The sequence below is a fragment of the Pan troglodytes genome, chromosome 19, assembly GCF_028858775.2.
Source record: "Pan troglodytes isolate AG18354 chromosome 19, NHGRI_mPanTro3-v2.0_pri, whole genome shotgun sequence".
NCBI classification, from domain to species: Eukaryota; Metazoa; Chordata; class Mammalia; order Primates; family Hominidae; genus Pan; species Pan troglodytes.
The window spans coordinates 52,512,742-52,534,807 of record NC_072417.2 but is presented as its reverse complement, the minus strand read 5'-3'; the positions used below and the strand labels follow the sequence as shown (position 1 = coordinate 52,534,807).

General features: G+C 40.5%; 1 protein-coding gene across 9 annotated transcripts in view; it reads left to right on the top strand.

Annotated features, from left to right (window-relative positions):
* AKAP10 (A-kinase anchoring protein 10) overlaps positions 1-22,066 on the top strand; it is a 75,254-nt gene that overhangs the window by 39,106 nt on the left and 14,082 nt on the right. For 5 of the 9 annotated variants that reach the window (XR_001710898.4, XM_016932217.4, XM_016932219.4 and 2 more), the window contains exons 8-12: positions 21-157; positions 3,437-3,581; positions 7,886-8,059; positions 15,330-15,439; positions 19,709-19,791. Coding sequence is in view for 5 of the 9 variants with exons in the window: in XM_016932217.4 (XP_016787706.1) it covers positions 21-157; positions 3,437-3,581; positions 7,886-8,059; positions 15,330-15,439; positions 19,709-19,791 (649 nt within the window). In the remaining 4 variants the exon portion in view is untranslated. Of the gene's footprint in view, positions 1-20; positions 158-3,436; positions 3,582-7,885; positions 8,060-15,329; positions 15,440-19,708; positions 19,792-20,148; positions 20,345-22,066 lie in introns of those variants that run through there. The other 4 variants (XR_010152989.1, XR_001710900.3, XM_054670400.2 and 1 more) reach the window with 3 other exon arrangements.

The window sequence follows — 22,066 nt, the reverse complement described above, 5'->3', positions numbered from 1 at the left end:
TGTGTATTTTTTCTTCCTAGTACATGGAAAAAGAGGATGCAGTGAATATCTTACAATTCTGGTTGGCAGCAGATAACTTCCAGTCTCAGCTTGCTGCCAAAAAGGGCCAATATGATGGACAGGAGGCACAGAATGATGCCATGATTTTATATGACAAGTGAGTTATATTGATAGATGCATTCAGCAGATACTTACTGAACATTTGATATGTTTTGTGGAAATAAAGATGAATAAACTCAGTCTCTGTTGTTAAGGAGCTCACAGGAGGCAGCATAAAAGCTGCTTTTATATGGTGTTTGTAAAGCTTTGGGGGTTCTTAGAACAAAAGTTTCTGCTGGGAAAGGGGAAGTGTATGTGGGGTAAACAGGATGGCAATGGTGGTGTTCAAGGAGTGTTTCCCAGAAGAGAGATTTTGTTTGGATCCCAAAGAAAGAAGGGAATTTTGCTACCCAGGGAAGGCAGAAAACAACATTCTAGGCAAAGGCATTGGCACAAAAGCCATGGAAACGTAGGGGAAAGTGGCACTTTCAAGAAACTTGAGTTTAGATAATCAAAGGGGTGGGGAATAAATATGAGGATGCTGGTACTAATTGGAATAGATTGTAAGGGACCTTGAATGCCTATTTATGGGTATATTATACTTTCTGTATAAATCTGCTCAGCCACGTTGTTAATTAGTTTTTTATTAGTTTTCACTGAAAATGAGAGGATGGAAACATCATACAGTAAACAAAATTGAAAATATCTGGTCAGGCAGATGATGAGCTTGTGGCCAGCTCTGTAACGTATGGTATTCTTTTCATTTAACTTTTCTTACTCTGTAAAAAAAGTAATTCGTGGTCGGGCACGGTGGCTCACTCCTGTAATCGCAACACTTTGAGAGGCAGAGGCAGGTGAATCGCTTGAGCCCAGGAATTTGAGACCAGCCTGGGCAACATGGCAAAACCCGCCTTTACTAAAAATACAAAAATTAGCTGAGCGTGATGGCATGCGCCTGTTGTCCTAGCTACTTAGGGGCCTGAGGCAGAAGGATCACCTGAGCCTTGGGAGGTTGAGGCTGCAGTGAGCTGTGATCCACTGTACTCCACCCTGGGCAGGGCAGTAGAGTGAGACCCTGTCTCCAAAAAAAAAAAAAAAACAACAAAGGTAATTTGTTATTTGTATCCTTAAGCAAATGCTAAAGGGGTAACTTGGGGATAGAGAAAAGTCCACAGATGTTAGGGTTTGAAGACACTAATAGTATCTAGGCCAGTGGTTCCTGAACATTAGTCTGTGGGCTCTTGCTGGGCTGTCTGCATAGGAATCACCTGAGAGCTTATTAAAAATAGGTTTTCAGGCTGGTTGCGGTGGCTCACGCCTATAATCCCAGCACTTTGGGAGGCTGAGGCAGGCGGATTACTTGAGGTCAGGCGTTCAAGACCAGCCTGGCCAACATGGTAAAACCCTGTCTCTACTAAAAATACAAGAATTAGCCAGGCATGATGGCACACACCTGTAATCCCAGCTACTCAGGAGGCTGAGGAAGGAGAATTGCTCGAGCCCGGGAGGTGGAGGTTGCAGTGAGCGGAGATCATGCCACTGCACTCCAGCCTGGCTGACAGAGGGAGACTCTGTCTCAGAAAAAAAAAAAAAAAAAAAAAAAGGTTTTCAGTCTGGGTACCGGTGGCTCACACCTGTAATCCCAGCACTTTGGGAGGCCAAGGCAGGCAGATCACTTGAGGTCAGGAGTTTGAGAACTGCCTGGCCAACATAGTGAAACCTTGTCTCTACTAGAAACTACAAAAAATTAACTGGGCGTTTTGACGGGTGCCTATAATCCCAGCTACTAGGGAGGCTGAGGCAGGAGAATTGCTTGAACCCGGGAGGCAGAGGACTGTACCTCAAAAAAAAAAAAAGGTTTCCAGTCCCCCTGTCTCAGAAATTCTGATTCTGCAGGTTTGAGGTGTGACCAGGAATCTTTATTTTTAGAAGACATACCAGATAATTCTGATAAATAGCCAGTTTAGGGATGTAGTCTAATTTTCCTATTTTGGTAAGGAAAATAAGGTCCAGAGAGGTAATGATTTTCTCAAAGTCACAGAACAAGTTAGTGGCAGAATTTGGACTGGAATGCAGTTCTTAATGTTCTGTCCAGTGTTTATTCTGGTATAGTATGTTTGTAGAAGGTATTACGTAAGAAACATTGTTATATAGATGTTGAGATAGGAAGAGTTTACATTTAGAAATTTGGTCTAAAATGCCTGAACATTCAAGTCGTGGAGGAGTATTGACCAACTTACTCAATACAACATAGGAGATTCACATTTTGTTATAAAAATGCTGATTTAAAAGGAGAGTTTTCTTTTTTTTCTTCTTTTTTATTTTTTGAGATGGAGTCTTGCTCTGTCACCCAGGCTAGAGTGCAGTGACACGATCTCAGCTCACTGCAACCTCCACCTCCTGGGTTCAAGCGGTTCTCCTGCCTCAGCCTCCTGAGTAGCTGGGATTACAGGTGGGGGCCACCACGCCCAGCTAATTTTTGTATTTTTAGTAGAGACAGGGTTTCACCATGTTGGCCAGGCCGGTCTTGAACTCCTGACCTCAAGTGATCCACCCACCTCTGCCTCCCAAAGTGCTGGGATTATAGGCGTGAGCCACTATGCCCAGCCTACTTGTTTTTGTATCATATATATGCGTCATCATAATCATGCATTATCAACCTTTGTATTTCTGTCAGGACATAGAAACCATTAGAGTGATTGGAAGAGAGCCTTTTTTTTTTCTCGCATTTAATGCTTTTTTTGGTATTCATTTCATAATCAGCTTACCAAAACATTACCTGCATTATACCCCATCAAGGTAGAAATCTTTGTGTTATCAATATTGGTTACTCCCTTTCCACACCGAGTCATCAGTAAGTCCTGTTCTATCCAAATAGATCATATGCATCTAGCTCACCCCTCAGTGCTGTTTTGTTTTGAATTTGTACATGTTTACTCCTGATGCCTTGTAGTTATGATGATGTGTTCTTATTTTATTCTGTGCATACAAGTTCTCAGCTCGCTTTTTAGGGAAAATGACCATGTCTTCCTTTCCTATAAATTCCTTTCTATCTATCAAGTCCTCAACAGAGAATAGGTACCCATAAATATGTGATTGTTAGTTTCTTTGCCTCAGTTGTAGTCTGATCCTTACAGCTTTTAAACAACAGTAGAGTTCACCGTCAAGAACTAAGGATGGTTGGCAGGCAGATAGAAAGGTAGCAAGTTGACCCAACTATCTCTGGGGAAGTGGGAACAAAGAAAGCTTACATCAGCACTGTCATCACATAGCTCTATAGTTCTAGGCCTGCAGGCTCAATCAAGTAGCCTTGTATAAGATTCTCTGGAGGAGGTGCCGAAAGTTGCTTATACTTGCTATGGAATTTGATTTTACTTCGGATATCTTTTTACCATAGGTACTTCTCCCTCCAAGCCACACATCCTCTTGGATTTGATGATGTTGTACGATTAGAAATTGAATCCAATATCTGCAGGGAAGGTGGGCCACTTCCCAACTGTTTCACAACTCCATTACGTCAGGCCTGGACAACCATGGAGAAGGTAACCCAGAACTTCAAACGTATTAAACTACAAGAAGTTTTATTGGTAGAACTCATAAAATATAAGGTGGGAAAACCAAGCAGAATAGCACAGTGGAAATTGAAGCAGTCCAGCAAAGTGATTAAGAGCAGAGGACTTGAGTCTGGCCTGGTATGTACAGTCACATGCCACATAACATTTTAGTCAACAGTGGACTGCATGTACGATGGTCCTGTACGATTATAATGGATCAAAGCTGGCAGTGCAATAATAACAAAAGTTAGAAAAAATAAATTTTCATAAGTAAAAAAGAAAAAAGAAAAACTAAAAAGATAAAAGAATAACCAAGAACAAAACAAAAAAAATTATAATGGAGCTGAAAAATCTCTGTTGCCTCATATTTACTGTACTATACTTTTAATCATTATTTTAGAGTGCTCCTTCTACTTACTAAGAAAACAGTTAACTGTAAAACAGCTTCAGACAGGTCCTTCAGGAGGTTTCCAGAAGGAGGCATTGTTATCAAAGGAGATGACGGCTCCATGCGTGTTACTGCCCCTGAAGACCTTCCAGTGGTACAAGATGTGGAGGTGAAGGAAAGTGTTATTGATGATCCTGACCCTGCGTAGGCTTAGGCTAATGTGGGTGTTTGTCTTAGTTTTTAACAAACAAATTTAAAAAGAAAAAAAAAAAATTAAAAATAGAAAAAAAGCTTATAAAATAAGGATATAATGAAAATATTTTTGTACAGCTGTATATGTTTGTGTTTTAAGCTGTTATGACAACAGAGTCAAAAAGCTAAAAAAAGTAAAACAGTTAAAAAGTTACAGTAAGCTAATTTATTATTAAAGAAAAAATTTTAAATAAATTTAGTGTAGCCTAAGTGTACAGTGTAAGTCTACAGTAGTGTACAATAATGTGCTAGGCCTTCACATTCACTTACCACTCACTCGCTGACTCACCCAGAGCAACTTCCAGTCTTGCAAGCTCCATTCATGGTAAGTGCCCTATACAGATGTACCATTTTTTATCTTTTATACTGTATTTTTACTGTGCCTTTTCTGTATTTGTGTTTAAATACACAAATTCTTACCATTGGAATAGTAGCCTACGATATTCATTATAGTAACATGTGATACAGGTTTGTAGCCCAAAAGCAATAGGTTGTACCATATAGCCAAGGGGTGTAGTAGGCCATACCATCTAGGTTTGTATAAGTACACTCTGTGATGTTAGCACAATGGCAAGCAGCCTAACGGAAATTCTGTTGATTGATTGATTGATTGATTGATTGAGACAGAGTTTCACTCCATTGTCCAGGCTGGAGTGCAGTTGCACAGTCTTGGCACACTGCAACTTCTGCCTCCCAGGTTCAACCAATTATCCTGCCTCATCCTCCCAAGTAGCTGGGATTACAGGCAGGCACCACCATACCTGGCTAATTTTTGTATTTTAGTAGAGACAGGGTTTCACCATTTTGGCCAGGCTGTTCTCGAACTCCTGACCTTAAGTGATCTGCCTGCTTTGGCCTCCGAAAGTGCTGGGATTACAGGCATGAGCTACCATGCCTGGGCAGTAACTGAAATTCTCTAATGCCATTTTCCTTATCTGTAAAGTGACAATAATATGCATGTTTACCTCAAAGTTACTTTGATGATTAAAGTAATGTATATAAAATACATATTAACATAGTACCTGACACATGGTAAGCATCAAAAAATGTTAACTACTTTTATTACTATTATTATTACGTATTTTTAAATAATTAGAGAGCAGTATCAAAAATTAGCTGGGCGTAGTGGCATGCACCTATAGTTCCAGCTACTCAGGAGGCTGAAGCTGGAGGATTGCATGAGCCTGGGAATTAAAGGCTGCAGTGAGCCGTGTTCATGCCCCTGCACTCCAGCCTTGGTGACAGAGCAAGACCCTGTCTCGAACAATTAAAGAAGGCATTATGCCACAACGTTAGCTTAGAAATGATCCAAATATATCACCAGTAACTGTCAACAGGATTGGAACCCTAGTTTTGGGTATTATGATCACTAGGTATTATTAATAGCTTATTAATAATAAAGCGTTGGCTAGGCACGGCGACTCACATCTGTAATCCCAGCACTTTGGGAGGCCGAGGTGGGTGGATCACCTGAGGTCAGGAGTTTGAGACCAGCCTGACCAACATGGAGAAACCCCATCTCTACTAAAAATACAAAATTAGCCAGGCGTGGTGGTGCATGCCTGTAATCCCAGCTACTTAGGAGGCTGAGGCAGGAAAATCGCTTGAACCCGGGAGGCAGAGGTTGCAGTGAGCTGAGATCGCACCATTGCACTCCAGCTTGGGCAACAAGAGCAAAACTCCGTCTCAAAAATATAATTATAATAAATAAATAAAAGTAAAGTGTTGATGTTTGTGAATGATTTATTCTTCTAATGAACTAGAGGAGATTTTTCCAGGAATTTCAGAGCCAGTGAGGTTATGTTGCTTATATGTGTCATGTGTATCCAGGTGAAAAAACTTAATTAAATGCTATTATATAATACCATACATAAAAACTGAATTTTAGGAATACTGAAGAATGACATATAGAAGTCAAATCATTAAATAGCTAGTAGTAAACAGAATAGAGTGTCAGCTGTTACCCAATGATGATAATATTTTCACGATTAAAATTAAACCTTTTCTGATTTTAAAGGAAAAGTTCAGATCTGTATCATATAAAGAATGTAAATTTTCAGGGTAATAAAATTAAAATGCAGAGAGAAAATGCAAAAATAGTTCTTACTAGATGTGTGTATGTAAGGAACTTAGACTAATTTTAAGAACACTGTCAAGACCCTGGTAGTTAGGTAGGAAAAAAGACATGAATGATTCATTCAACAAAAACTTTGAGTATTTCTGTGCTAGATGGTAGTGTTACAGTGGTAAACAAAATAAATGTGTTTCTGCTATCCTGGAGCTTAGTCTACAAAAAAGGTACATATTGGCCGGGCACGGTGGCTCACGCCTGTAATCCTAGCACTTTGGAAGATTGAGGCGGGTGGATCACCTGAGGTCAGGAGTTCAAGACCAGCTTGGCCAACATGGCGAAACCCCGTCTCTACTAAAAATACAAAAATTAACTGGGTGTGGTGGCGGACACCTGTAATCCCAGCTACTCGGGAGGCTGAGGCAGGAGAATCACTTGAACCTGGGAGGCAGAGGTTCCAGTGAGTCGAGATCATGCCACTGCATTCTAGCCCGGGGGACAAAAGCGAAAATACGTCTCAAAAAACCAAAACCAAACAACAAAGGCACGTATTAAATACGAACATAAATATTTACAGATTATACTGAATAAGTTCTCATGTTTATTATTTGCTTGTCCAGTTACAAACTTTTCCTTCGTAGAATTAGAAATATAAATAATAAACATGAGAACTCATTCAGTATAATTAATAATTATTAAATGTAAATAAAAACATCTATGTACAATTAGGCATTTATTTAAGAATTATTTGAAAAAAAAACACAATGTGGAAACAGATATTTTGATATATTGCTAGTGATTGAAATTGATAATGTTCTTTTGAAGAGTAAAGTGACCATATATATTAAAGTTAAAATTTAACTCAGCAATCACACGCCTGGTGAGTTATCTTAAGGAAATCAGTTTGAAAGTAAAATCAATATATGCACAAAGACTTTAACATTTATCATAAACCAGAAAAATCGAGTTTCAAATTATATCCTATGGACTATTTTCTGCTAAAAAGTATTAATATCAACTTTATGTAATACTTTCGTGACAAATATTTTGGGGGAGAAAACCCAACAAAATTACATGCATTGTAATTTTTTTTTTTTTTTTTTTTTGAGACAGTCTTGCTCCAGCGTCCAGGCTGGAGTGCAGTGGTGCAATCTCGGCTCACTGCAACCTCCATCTCCCAGGTTCAAGCAATTCTCCTGCCTCAGGCCTCCCGAGTAGCTGGGATTACAGGCGCTCACCACCATGCCTAGCTAATTTTTATAGTTTTTAGTAGAGATGGAGTTTCATCATGTTGGCCAGGCTGGTCTTGAACTCCTGGTCTCAAGTGATCATCCGTCTGCCTCGGCCTCCTAGAGTGCTGAGATTACAGGTGTAAGCCACTGCACCCAGCCTTATGCATTATAATTTTAATTTGTAAACTGTACAAAGGGATAATACTTGTAGTACAACAAGAAGTAAAAACATTTGTTATAGGTAGTTAACATTTGTAACCAGTAGAATTATAGGTAAAATTTATTTATTTAAAACAGTTTTAGTTGGATTTGATTTCAACTTTAAAATAATGCTTTTCATCTCTATCAGGTCTTTTTGCCTGGCTTTTTGTCCAGCAATCTTTATTATAAATATTTGAATGATCTCATCCATTCGGTTCGAGGAGATGAATTTCTGGGCGGGAACGTGTCGCTGACTGCTCCTGGCTCTGTTGGCCCTCCTGATGAGTCTCACCCAGGGAGTTCTGACAGCTCTGCGTCTCAGGTATTGACTGATTGCATCTGCCATTAGGGAGAAAAGCATACACATCCTTTCCTTCACATCCCAGTAACAGATCCTATTATTTGTAAATTTTAAGTTGTAGAATAAAAAGATAAATAAAAGCCAGGCACAGTGGCTTGTGCCTGTAATCCCAGCACTTTGGGAGGCTGTGGTGGACGGATCACATGAGGTCAGGAATTCGAGACCAGCCTGGCCGACATGGTGAAACCCCATCTCTACTAAAAATACAAAAATTAGCCGGGCATGGTGGCAGGCACCTGTAATCCTAGCTACTTGGGAGACTGAGGCAGGAGAATCGCTTGAACCCAGGAGGCAGAGGTTGCAATGAACCAAAATCACGCCACTGCACTCCAGCCTGGGTGACAAAGTGAGACTGTGTCTCAAAAAAAAAAAAAAAAAAGAAAGAGAAATAAAATTAGCCTACTTACTATCTTCTAATCAAAGCATTTGTGGTAACTTAAAATATACTGTATTGTAAAGTATCATGCTGTTTCATTTAGGCCATTATTCTATTTGAATCTGTGGCTGTTTCTCTTAATAAATCAAGTAATATGGAATATATTCATAGCCTCTGAAGAGCTCTTTATGTAAGTATTTATTTAGGATACTTTTTGTAAAATAAGTGAATGAATTCTTAGGTCTCCTTTTTTTTTCTTTTCTTGAGACAGGGTCTCCTCGCTGCAACCTGGAAATTCTGGGCTCAAATAATCCACCCACCACAGCCTCCTGAATAGCTGGGACTAGAGGCATGCACCACCACGCCTGGCTAATTTGAAAATTGTTTTTGGCCAGGCATGGTGGTTCACGCCTGTAATCCCAGCACTTTGGGAGACCGAGGCAGGCAGATCACGAGGTCGGGAGATGGAGACCAGCCTGGCCAACGTGGTGAAACCCCGTCTCTACTAAAAATACAAAAATTAGCTGGGTATGGTGGCTCATGCCTGTAATCCCAGCTACTTGGGAGGCTGAGGCAGGAGAATGGCTTCAACCAGGGAGTCGGAGGTTGCAGTGAGCCGAGATCACGCCACTGCACTCCTGCATGGCGACAGAGTGAGACTGCATCTCAAAAAAAATTTTTTTTTTAAATGATGGAGTCTTGCTGTGTTGCTCAGGCTGGTCTTGAACCCCTGACCTCAAATGCCGCCTGCTTCAGCCTAAGTTTCTTTTTTTTTTGTAAAGAGACAGGGTCTTGCTATGTTGGCCAGGGTAGTCTCAAACTCCTGGCTTCAAGCAGTCCTCCCACCTTTGCCTCTCAAAGTGCTGGGATTACAGGCGTGAACCACTACCTATAATGTTGTGTTTCACTCAAGGCCTTTTGATTTCGTTTTGCATTACCGTGCCACATTGTGCATTTCCTTGACCTTTTTTGGAGTGCTTTCACATGTTAAACCATATCTCATTCTCCTCAAAATCACACAAAGTAGAATATCCTAAGACAAGAAATCTAAGGAGGCATAAAGAAGTTAACTGGTTTTATTAAACTCACACAGTAAATGATAGAGCCAGAAATATTCCCCTTCTAGTGTTCTTCACCATCAGCTTAATGTAGCATAATAATTTTCTAATTACTGTTGACAAATAAATAACCCTTTGAATTTTCAATACTGGGCCTTGGATAAATTTTCCTAATTTGTAAGAGAGTATTATCGTATTGCCATTTACAAAGCTCTCCTGAGTATCTTTTTCTTCTGTTAAGTTTACCTAGGAGATAAACTGCTGAGTATGGTTGCCATTTTGGTTTTTTGATATAGGTTAGAATGTCTTGGTTTTTTTTTTTTTTTTTTGGTTTTTGTTGTTGTCATTGTTTGAGACAGCATCTTGCTCTGTCGCCCAGGCTGGAGTGCAATGGCACGATCGTGGCTCACTGCAACCTCCACCTCCCGGGTTCAAGCAATTCTCCTGCCTCAGCTTCCTGAGTAGCTGGGATTACAGGCATGTGCAACCACACCTGGCTAATTTTTGTGTTTTTAGTAGAGAAGGGGTTTCACCATGTTGGTCAGGCTGGTCTTGAACTGCTGACCTCATGATCCACCTGCCTCGGCCTCCCAAAGTGCTGAGATTGCAGGCATGAGCCACTGCACCTGGCTGAATGTCTTGTTTTTGATTAGGCACTTAAAAAAGGCCTAGGTACTAACCATAAAATATATTTTTATACCTTTTGTTGATACTATATATATAGAAAACTGCACTTATCATAACCTTAGACACCTCGAAGAATTTTCACAAGCAGAACTAACCCATGTGACCCAGCATCCAGATCAAAAACAGCATTATCAGCCCCTCTAGAAGCCCTCTTGGGCCCCTTCCATTCACTGTCCTTCTTGTCACCAGGGTAGCTACTATCCTGACTTTTGATGGCATAGATTAGCATTACCTGTTCTTGTCATTTTATAAATAAAACCATACTGTGTATTCTTTTCTTGTACAGCTTTATTGTGCTAATTCACATTTACATCATACAATTCAGTGGTTTTTATATGGTCACAGAGTTAGGTAACCATTACCACATCGATTTTAGAACATTTTTTTCACTCCAGATAGAAACCCCCTTTACTTAAACTCCAAATCCCCCACTCCACCAGCCCTAGGCAGCCACTAGTCTACTTTTTATCTTTATAGAGACAATAGATTTGCTTATTCTGGACATTTCATAAACATGGAACCGTATATTATGTGGTCTTTTGTTGCCAACTGTCTTTCACTTAGCATCATGTGTTCAAAATAGCGTCATGTTATCCATGTTTGGCATGTATCAGAACTTTATTCCTCATTATGGCCAAATATCCCATTGCAAGGATTTATGACATTTTATTTGAATTGTACCCTCCTTTCTGCCATTTATCAATAATGCTACTGTGACCATTTGTGTACAAGTTTTTGTGTGGATATAGGTTTTCTTTTTGTTTTTAAATTTGAGGTGCAGTCTTGCTGTGTCGCCCAGGCTGGAGTGCAGTGGCACAATCTCGGCTCACTGCAACCTCTGTCTCCTGGGTTCAAGCAGTTCTCCTGCCTCAGCCTCCCGAGTATCTGGGACTACAGGCACGCACCACCACGCCTAGCTAATTTTTTAGTAGAGATGGGGTTTCACCATGTTGGCCAGTCTGCTCTCGAACTCCTGACCTCAAGTGATCCACCCACCTCGGCCTCCCAAAGTGCTGGGATTACACGGGTGAGCCACTATGCCCGGCTGTGGTTTTCATTTCTTTTGTTGTATATACATAGGAGTAGAATTGCTGAGTCAATAGGTAACTCTTAAACTTATTGAAAAACTGCCAGAGTGTTTTCCGAAAAGGCTGCACCATTTTGCAATCCCACCAGCAGTGTATGAGTTTTACAGCTTCTCCACATTTCATTGGAACTTATTATCTGTTTGGCTGTTTTTAAAAATGATAGTCATTCCAATAAGTTCTACTTCACTGTGGTTTTTGCACTTCTCTGATGAGTAATGATGTTGAGCATCTTTTCATTTGCTTATTGGCCTTTGTTCTAGCTTTGGAAAAATGTTTATTCAAATCCTTTGGCCATTTTTATTTTTATTTATTTATTTATTTTTGAGACCAAGTCTCACTCTGTCAGCCAGGCTGGAGTACAATGGTGTGGTCTCAGCTCACTGCAACCTCCGCCTCCTGTGTTCAAGTGATTCTCCTGCCTCAGCCTCCCGAGTAGCTGGGATTACATTTCAGGCACCTGCCAGCATGCCTGGCTGATTTTTGTATTTTTACTAGTGACAGGGTTTCACCATGTTAGCCAGGCTGGTCACAAACTCCTGACCTCAGGTGATCTGCCCGCCTAGGCTTCCCAAAGTGCTGGGATTACAGGCGTGAGCCATTGGGCCCAGCCTAGATTTTCTTTTTTCTTTTTTTTTTTGAGAAGGAGTCTTGCTCTTGTTGCCCAGGCTGGAGTGCAATGGCACAATCTCGGCTCACTGCAACCTCTGCCTCCTGGGTTCAAGCGATTTTCCTGCCTCAGCCTCCCCAGTAGCTGGGATTACAGGTGCCCACCACCACACCCAGCTAACCTTTGTATTTTTTTTAGAGACAGGGTTTCACCATGTTGGCCAGGCTGGTCTCAACTCCTGACCTCAGGTGATCCACCTGCCTTGGCCTCCCAAAGTGCTGGGATTACTGGCATGAGCTACCAGGCCCAGCCAATTTTCTCATTATATTGCCCAGGCTGGTCTCAAACTCCTGGGTTCAAGTGATCCTCCTGCCTTGGCCTCCCAAAGTGTGGGGAGTACAGGTGTGAGCCACCTTGCTCAGCCCCTTTGCCCATTTTTAAATTAGATTGCCTTTTTATATTGAGTTTCAGGAGTCCTTTATATATTCTAGATAAATGTCCCTTATCAAATTATATTATTTCCAGGTATTTTCTTCATTCTGTGAGTTGTCTTTCCTCTACCTTTTAAAAAAGGTGGGTTTTTGTTTGTTTTTTTAAGATAAGGTCTCATTCTGCTGCCCAGGCTGGAGTGCAGTGGCACAATCACAGCTCACTGCCACCTCAACTTCCTGGGCCGAAGTGATCCTCTTACTTCAGCCTCCTGAATAGCTAGGGCCATAGATACACACTATCACACCCAGCTATTTTTTTCTGTTTGTAGAGACAGATCCTACTGTGTTGCCCAAGTTGGTCTCGAACTCTAGGCTCAAAGTGATTCTCCCACCTCTGCCTCCCAGAGTGCTGGGATTACAGGTGTGAGCCACACGCAACCTGTCTTTTCACTATTAATAGTGTCTTCCTGCTTTAGCCTCCCGAGTAGCTGGGATTACAGGCACCCACCACCATGCCTGGCTAATTTTTTTGCATTTTTAGTAGAGACAGTGTTTCACCATGTTCACCCGGCTGGTCTTGAACTCCTGACCTCAGGTGATTCACCTGCCATGGCCTCCCAAAGTGCTGGGATTACAGGTGTGAGCCACTGCACCCAGCCAAAATATTGCCTTCTTAACAGTATTGTCTTCTAATTTGTGAACATGGATGTATCTTCATGTATTTATGTGTTCTTTCATTTCAGCAGAATTTTGTAGTTTTCAGAGTAGAAGCCTTTCACCTACCTCCTTGGGTCATTTATTCCTATGTTTTAAGTTCTTTTCAATTCCATTATAAATAGAATTGTTTTCTTAATTTCATTTTCAGATTGTTTGATGAGAGAGCATAGAAATACAAGTGATTTTTACATGTTGATCTTGCAACTTCAACTTTGATAAATCTGATTGTTAGCTCTAATAGTTTTCTTGTGGATTCTTTAGGATTTTCAGTATATAAGATCATGTCATTTATGGATAGAGATAGTTTTTTTTCTGGCTAGAACTTACAGAGCAATGATGAGTAGAAGTGGCAAAAGCAAAAATCTTTGTCTTGTTTCCTATCTGACAGGGAAAGCTTTCAGTTTCATCATTTAATATGATGTTAGATGTGGGTTTTCAATAAATGCCTTTTTTCAGATTCAGGAATTTCCCTATCATTCCTGATTTTTTAAGGCTTTTTTTTTTTTTTAAATCATGAAAGGGTGTTGAATATTGTCATGTTCTTTCTGTATCAGTATAAATGATCCTATGGGTTTTGGGTTTTATTCTGTTGATGTGAAATATTAATTGATTTTCAGATGTTAAATCAACCTTGCATACCTGAGATGAATCTCACTTGGTCATGGCGTATAATCTTTTCAATATGCTGCTGGATTCCATTTACTGGTATTTTGTTGAAGATTTTGTATCTGAATGCTTAAGATAACATTTACACTCTATCAGAAATCAATTGACCATAAATGTGAGGGTGTATTTGTGGGTTCTTGATTCTCTTCCATTCCAAAGATAGACATACATCCATCTGTATGTCTGTCTTTATGCCAGTACCATACTCTCTTGATTACTATTGCTTTGTAATAAGTTTTGAAATCAGAAAGTATAAATGAGATTTTGGTATCTGAGTAACAGTCCTCATAGAATTAGTTGGGAAATATTCCCTCTTTATTCTGGTCCCTCTTTCTTTTTTATTTAACTGTGTATCTTGGAGATTGTTCCTTCTCAACACATGAGAGCCGCTTTCCCTACCCTCCCACCCCTGCTATAGAGAGGTCTGTAAGTGTCTGTTCAATTATTTTATTTACTTAACCTATTACTTAGTCGGGGACATTAAGCTTGTTTATGTCTTTTATTTTAAACAATGCTGCAATGAATAGTCTTGTATATAAGTCATTTTCCATCAATATAAGTCTCTCTGTAACTGAATTTTTAGAAGTGGAATTTCTAGGTCAACCTATGGCTCTGTATTTCACAAAAATACCAATTCTGGTTTTTCTTGTGGAGGTGGGGAGTAGGAGGTAGAATGCTGGAGGAGAACTTGCTGTACTCAGCTAGCTAGTCATTTTAGAAAGGTTTCCTTAGCTTCTTTTTGTCATACGGCCTCACCAAGAATCAAAAACACTCCTATTTACCCTGTAAACATGGGGCTTTACTACCCAAGATACATATTTCTGGATGTATGACAGCTTTTCATATTGAAGAAATAATGCTGTGAGTACAGCACATTTGTTGGAACTTAGGTCATTAAGAATGTCTTATAAATTCATATGTTATACATTTTATTTTATTTTATTTTTTAGTTTTTGATACAGAGTCTTCCTCTGTCGCCCAGGCCAGCGTGCAGTGGTGCAATCTTGGCTCACTGCGACCTCCATCTCCTGGGCTCAAGTGATTCTCATGTCTCAGCCTCCAGAGTAGCTATGGTTACAGGCATGCACCACCATGCCCGGCTAATTTTTTTATTTTTAGTAGAAACGGGGTTTCACCATATTGACCATGCTGTCCTCGAACTCTTGGCCTCAAGTGATCGGCCTGCCTCAGCCTCCCAAAGTGCTGGGATCCTTGTATTGGGTAAAAGATGAATATTGAGGGCTGCATGGTGGCTCATACCTGTAATCCCAGCACTTTCTGAGACTGAGGTGGGAGGAGTCCTGGAGCCCAGGAGGGTGAGGCTGCAGTGAGTTGTGATCGCGCCATTGCACTTCAACCTAGGGATTATAGGCTTCAGTCACTGTGCCTGGCCTGTACATTTTAATATTGTGCTTTCCTCTTTTAGCTATAGTATGAGGTTACATTTCAGAGTCATTGTTGTTAAGCATCTTAATAGTGATGAGGTTGAGTGAAAGTTACTTCTATTTCAAACACTGAAGACAATTTTGTACAAATCTGTCACATTCCAAGCCCAGGACTGATTGTTTCATATACTTCTAATTTTACAATTTCTATTGTAGTCCAGTGTGAAAAAAGCCAGTATTAAAATACTGAAAAATTTTGATGAAGCGATAATTGTGGATGCGGCAAGTCTGGATCCAGAATCTTTATATCAACGGACATATGCCGGGTAAGCTTAGCTCATGCCTAGAATTTTTACAAGTGTAAATAACTTTGCATCTTTTAAATTTTTTAATTAAATTTTACATTTTTTTCTAATCTATTATTATATGCCCAGAACTTTCACTTAGAGTGTGCAGTATAATGTGGTGGTTAAGTATAAAGGCTCTGGAGTGACTTCCTGGGTTTTAATCTTGGCTCTGCCATTTATTGGCAGCCGCTAACCTCTTGGTATCTCAGTTTTTTCATCTGTAAAATGAGAATAATAAAGTGAAAAGATGCCAACATCATTTATTCTGGGCTGCATAACTGATACTTGGAAAAAAGTATTCCTTTGAGTTTAAGAATTAAGTTGGTTATTCATTTTAGCTTGTAATAAAAAGATAGGGATTCATAGGATATGCCACTTACTGAAATTTACCACAGATCCAATCATAAAATCACTTTCTCTTCCCTAAAGATGGCTTGATTAACATGTAAAGGTGTGTAAAGGCTTGATTACCCTACCCTGATCCGTACCCCAGTTCCCAGCAGCACCATGAAAAAGGGATTTCAACATATTTAATTACTTTCAGTAGAAAGTAACAGTGGTAGGCCAGGCGCAGTGGCTCACACCTGTAATCCCAGCACTTTGGGAGGCCGAGGTGGGCGGATCACGAGGTCAGGAGATTGAGACCATCCTGGCTAACACGATGAAACCCCGTCTCTACTAAAAATACAAAAAATTAGCCGGGCGTGGTGGCAGGCACCTGTAGTCCCAGCTACTTGGGAGGCTGAGACAGGAGAATGGCGTGAACCTGGGAGGCGGAGCTTGCAGTGAGCTTAGATTGTGCCACTGCACTCCAGCCTGGGCAATGGAGCGAGACTCTGTCTCAAAAAAAAAGAAAGTAACAGTGATATTGGGAGACTGAGGAGCCTAGAAAGTACTTGAAGGAAGTAAAAGGTTTGTTTGACCACATTGTATTTGGAAAGCCAGCTTTTTCAGCTGTGTCAGCTTTGTGTAGTGATTTTTAGTTCTTCTTTTAGAAAATAATGGACAAGGCTGGGCACGGTGGCTCACGCCTGTAATCCCACAACTTTGGGAGGCCGAGACGGGCGGATTACCTGATCTCAGGAGTTCGAGACCAGCCTGGGCAACATGGTGAAACCCCGTCTCTACTAAAATACAAAAAGTTAGCCGGGCGTGGTGGCGTGTGCCTGTAGTCCCAGCTACTCCGGAGGCTGAGGCAGGAGAATTGCTTGAACCCGGGAGGCGGAGGTTGCAGTGAGCCAAGATCACACCATTGCACTGCAGCCTGCGCGACAGAGTAAGACTCTGTCTCAAAAAATAAAAATAAAATAAAAAAGAATGGACAGTAAACCTAAATGAGTTCATTCCCAAAGATGATGTTATTCTTAAGGGATGGTTCATTTATTTAAGACCTTACATAAAGTCTATCAATTGCGTGATTTTTCACTTCTGTAATTGTGTGTATGTATAATGTAAATATATATATTTTTGTTTTGGTTTGGTTTTTTGAGACGGAGTCTCGCTCTGTTGCCCAGGCTGGAATGCAGTGGTGCAATCTCAGCTCTCTGCAACCTCTGTCTCCCAGGTTCAAGCGTTTCTTCTGCCTCATCGTCCCAAGTAGCTGGGACTACAGGCACGTGCCACCACGCCCGGCTAATTTTTTGTATTTTTAGTAGAGATGGGGTTTCACCGTGTTAGCCAGGATGGTCTCAATCTCCTGACCTCGTGATCCACCCGCCTTGGCTTCCCAAAGTGTTGCTATTACAGGCATGAGCCACCACACCCAGCATGTATTTTTTAAATGTATAAAATGAAGCAGAAAAGAGAAATGATAATTTTTCTTCATCTTGAAAGATTATCTTCACCAGGCGCAGTGGCTCACACTTGTAATCCCAGCACTTTGGGAGGCCTCGGCAGGCGGCTCACTTGAGTTCGAAACCAGCCTGGCCGACATGGTGAAACTCCGTCTCTACTAAAAATAAATAAATAAAGATGGTTTTAATATATGTTTTAGTTTTATGATTTTAGCATCTTTCTGAAATTTTTCTCAAGGCAAGTAAATTTGTATCAGTTGGTATATTGGCACCCATCTATGAAATAACTTATTAGGAAGGTATCTCTAAAATAAGATCACTTTGCCTGAAATAAACTGATATATTGATGTTCACAGAATTTTTCTTTTAACCGACTTGATAAATGCATTATTCTTGACCTCAAGTGATCCACCTTCCTCAGCCTCCCAAAGTGCTGGGATTACACGCATGAGCCACCGCACCTGGCATTATTCTTATAAAAGGTTAAATTTCTAGTTAAGTTTAATGTCCTCTTTGTTCATGTACCATTGCTTATTTTCTTCCCTTCCTACTCACAGTAATCATTCTTATGGTATGCATTTTTGTTTGCTTATTTTTATGTAATTGATATTATGCTCCATTCTGTACATTGTACTTTCATTCACAGTGAGTTTTGGACATTCCTATGTTCATCTATACAGACTTACCTCATTTTAACTACACTGTAGTATTCCGTATGTAATATTTACTATAACTCATCACTGTAGCAGAGCATCTCATAGTGTATGTATTACTGTTTTGCCATTTTGGTATCAATGAGTATTTAAGTCATTTGCAGTTTTTCCCTCTTATACCCAGTATTACAAAGGATCTCCTTTTATATGCTTCTTTGTACCAAGAGGCAGATTAAAAAATTTTTTTTTGAAAAAATTTTTGAAAAAAATGAAATGAAGTCTCACTATGTTGCCCAGGCTGGTCTCAAACTCCTAGGCTCAAGCAGTCCTTCCATCTTGGCCTCCCAAAGTGCTGGGGTTACAGGCATGAGCCACCATGCCTGGCCTAGATTTTAAATTTTGATAGCTCTTACAATTTACTTTGTAAAGTATCTGCATCATTTTATGTTCTCACCAGTCATTAATAAGAATACTTCATACTTTTGGCTGGACACAGTGGCTCATGCCTGTAATCCCAGCACTTTGGGAGGCTGAGGCGAGCAGATCAAGAGATCGAGACCACCCTGGCCAATATGGTGAAACCCTGTCTCTACTAAAAATACAAAAATTAGCTGGGCGTGGTGGCGCACTCATAGTCCCAGCTACTCGGGAGGCTGAGACAGGAGAATCACTTGAACCCGGGAGGTGGAGGTTGCAGTGAACTGAGATCACACCACTGCACTCCAGCCTAGCAACAGAGTGAGACTCCGTCTCAAAAAAAAAAAGAATACTTCAGACTTAATTTTTTTCCAGTCTTAAGTTTTTGCTAATGAGATTGAGTTTCTTTTGGTATGTCTCTTGATTGTTCAGGTTTTTTCTTTTATGAATTGACTATTCATCTCTTTTTCACATTATTTCTGTTGGGTGATTTTATTAGTGACTTGTTAAAATTCTGTATATTTTTTCAGCATGACACTTCATTATTAAAAAAAAAAAGATTCTCTATGTTTCTCGATACTAATCATTGGTTGGTAATACCTTAAAAATAAGACCCTTACTGTATTTTTTGCTTTTTTTTTTTTTTTTGAGATAGAGTCTTGCTCTGTTGCCCAGGCTGGAGTGCAATGGTATGATCTCGGCTCTCAGCTCACTGCAACTGCAACCTCCACCTCCCTGTTTCAAGCGATTCTCCTGCCTTAGCCTCCCAAGTAGCTGGGATTACAGGCATCCACCACCACACCCGGCTAATTTTTGTATTTTTAGTAGAGACAGGGTTTCACCATGTTGGCCAGGCTGGTCTCAAACTACCGGCCTCAAGTGATCCGCCTGCCTCGGCATCCCAAAGTACTGGGATTACAGGCATGAGCCACAGTGCCTAGCCACTTTTTGCTTTTTAACTTTGTTTTATAGTACTATAGTTTTAGTATAAACAGACATATGTATACACACAACTATGGCTTTATAATATATTTCAGTCATTGTTAGAGCAAGGCCTACCTTTTGGGTGCTTCTTTTACAAAATTGTCTTGGCTATTCTTGTGCCTTTTTTCTTATTTGTGAATTTTAGAATTGTGAATTACCTGTTGACTCACCATGTTTTGTAAACTGAGGATTTTGAATGGAATTGCACTCAATTAAAGATTATCTTGCTTTCTGTGCAGCAATGTTTTATTTCAAATAATCCCTACTTTAAATTACTTAGGATAGCTATAAATTGTGTTTCTGGCTTTCTAGATTTAGATGAAACGCTTTAAATTGATTTTTTTCTCCTAAATTTAAAACTGATTGTTAGAACTTAAAGTCTTCTGTTCATCCTTATTTAGGAAGATGACATTTGGAAGAGTCAGTGACTTGGGGCAATTCATCCGAGAATCTGAGCCTGAACCTGATGTAAGGAAATCAAAAGGTTTGTGGTGTTTTTATACTTCATATTAAGCCTTTACTCACATTAGTGATTGACTGTAAGTCAAAGACCACTTAAGGTTTAAACTGTTTATTTTGTAAAGTAACCACTGTATCTTTCACCTTGTGTTTATAGTCACAAGTAAGTACAAGGGCTTCCTGTAGTCACATCTTTATGCAATCTCCTCTGAATCAAGTTAGTGAACTTGCTTTGCCACTCCAGAAGGCACATGAATATGAAAAAGCATTGTCTATTTTCTTATTTAATGGCAAAATACCCAACCTAAGTTGGACTTAATGTTTGAGACCGTTTATTTTATTAAATTATATTTTTTCTCTTTTCTTTTTTTTTTTGAGACAGTTCTTGCTCTGTCACCCAGACCGGAGTGCAGTGGTCTGACCTCACCTCACTGCAACCTCTGCTTCCTAGGTTCAAGCGATTTTCCTGCCTCAGCCTCCTGAGTAGCTGGGACTACAAGTGCGCACCACCACACCTGGCTAATTTTTGTATTTTTAGCAGAGATGAGGTTTCACCACATTGGCTAGGCTGGTCTCATACTCCTGACCTCAAGCAATCCATCCGCCTTGGCTTCCCAAAGTGCTGGGATTACAGGTGTGAGCCACCATGCCTGGCCTTATTAAATTATTTTTATTAAATTTCCTCAAGATTGATGAAAGTAATGAAATATAAAAGTAATGAAATATATGTGGAAAATAGACTGGATTAAGAAAATGTGGCACATATACACCATGGATACTATGCAGCCATAAAAAAGGATGAGTTCATGTCCTTTGTAGGGACATGGATGAAGCTGGAAACCATCATTCTGAGCAAACTGTCTCAAGGACAGAAAACCAAACACCACATGTTCTCACTCACAGGTGGGAATTGAACAATGAGAACACTTGGACACAGGGTGGGGAACATCACACGCTGGGGCCTGTCGTGGGGTGGGGGGCTGGGGGAGGAATAGCATTAGGAGATATACTTAATATAAATGACGAGTTAATGGGTGCAGCACACCAACATGGTACATGTATACATATGTAACAAAGCTGCACGTTGTGCACATGTACCCTAGAACTTAAAGTATAATAAATTAAAAAAAAATAAATATATGTGGAAAATATTAATAGGTCAAAATTCAAATTGTTCATTTAATCAGAAGAGTAGTTTAGTCAAATCCAAGGGTTAGACAACAGAAATCTTTTTTGTCAAGTGCATTCTTTGTGACTGATTTCATTTTCTTCCTGGTTTACACAGGAAGATTTCAGAAACAAATGTGGATCCGTGACAGATGGTATCTAGAAGTTTTTAGTTTGGTTGAATTGACAGTATTTTATTGAGTAAAAGATACTAATTTTTGTAAGAAGAAAAATTCAATTTTGATAAGTATGTTTAAGATTAAGAGCTATTGGCCAGGCGCTGTGGCTCATGCCTGTAATCCTAGCACTTTGGGAAGCTGGAGCAGGTGGGTCACGAGGTCAAGAGATTGAGACCATCCTGGCCACCATGGTGAAACCCCGTCTCTACTAAATTAGCCAGGCGTGGTGGCACATGCCTGTGCACCCGCCTCTGGGTTTAAGCGATCCTACTGCCTCAGGCTCCTGAGTAGCTGGGATTACAGGCGCCATGGCTAATTTTTGCATTTTTAGTAGAGACAGGGTTTCACTACATTGGCCAGGCTGGTCTGGTCTCAAACTCCTGACCTCAGGTGATCTGCCCGCCTTAGCCTCCCAAAGTGCTGGGATTACTGGCATGATTCACCATGTCTGGCCATTTATCTTATTTTCTTCTTTTTTTTTTTTTGTCTGAGACAGAGTCTTGCTGTGTCGCCCAGAGCTGGAGTGCAATGGTGCGATCTCAGCTCACTGCAACCTCTGCCTCCTGGGTTCAAGCAATTCTCCTGCCTCAGTCTTCCAAGTAGCTGGTATTACAGGCGCGTGCCACCACATCTAGCTAATTTTTGTATTTTTAGTAGAGACAGGGTTTCACCATGTTGGCCAGGCTGGTCTCGGAACTCCTGACCTCGTAATCTGCCCACCTCGGCCTCCCAAAGTGCTGAGATTACAAGCGTGAGCCACTGTGCCCAGCCATCTTATTTTCTTTCTTTTTTTTTGTCGGGTGGGAGGGGGACAGAGTCTAGCTCTGTCGCCAGGCTGGAGGGCAGTGGCATGATCTTGGCTCACTGCAACCTCCGCCTCCTGGGTTCAAGTGATTCTCCTGTAATCTCAGCCTCCCGAGTAGCTGGGATTACAGGCATGTACCGCCACACCCA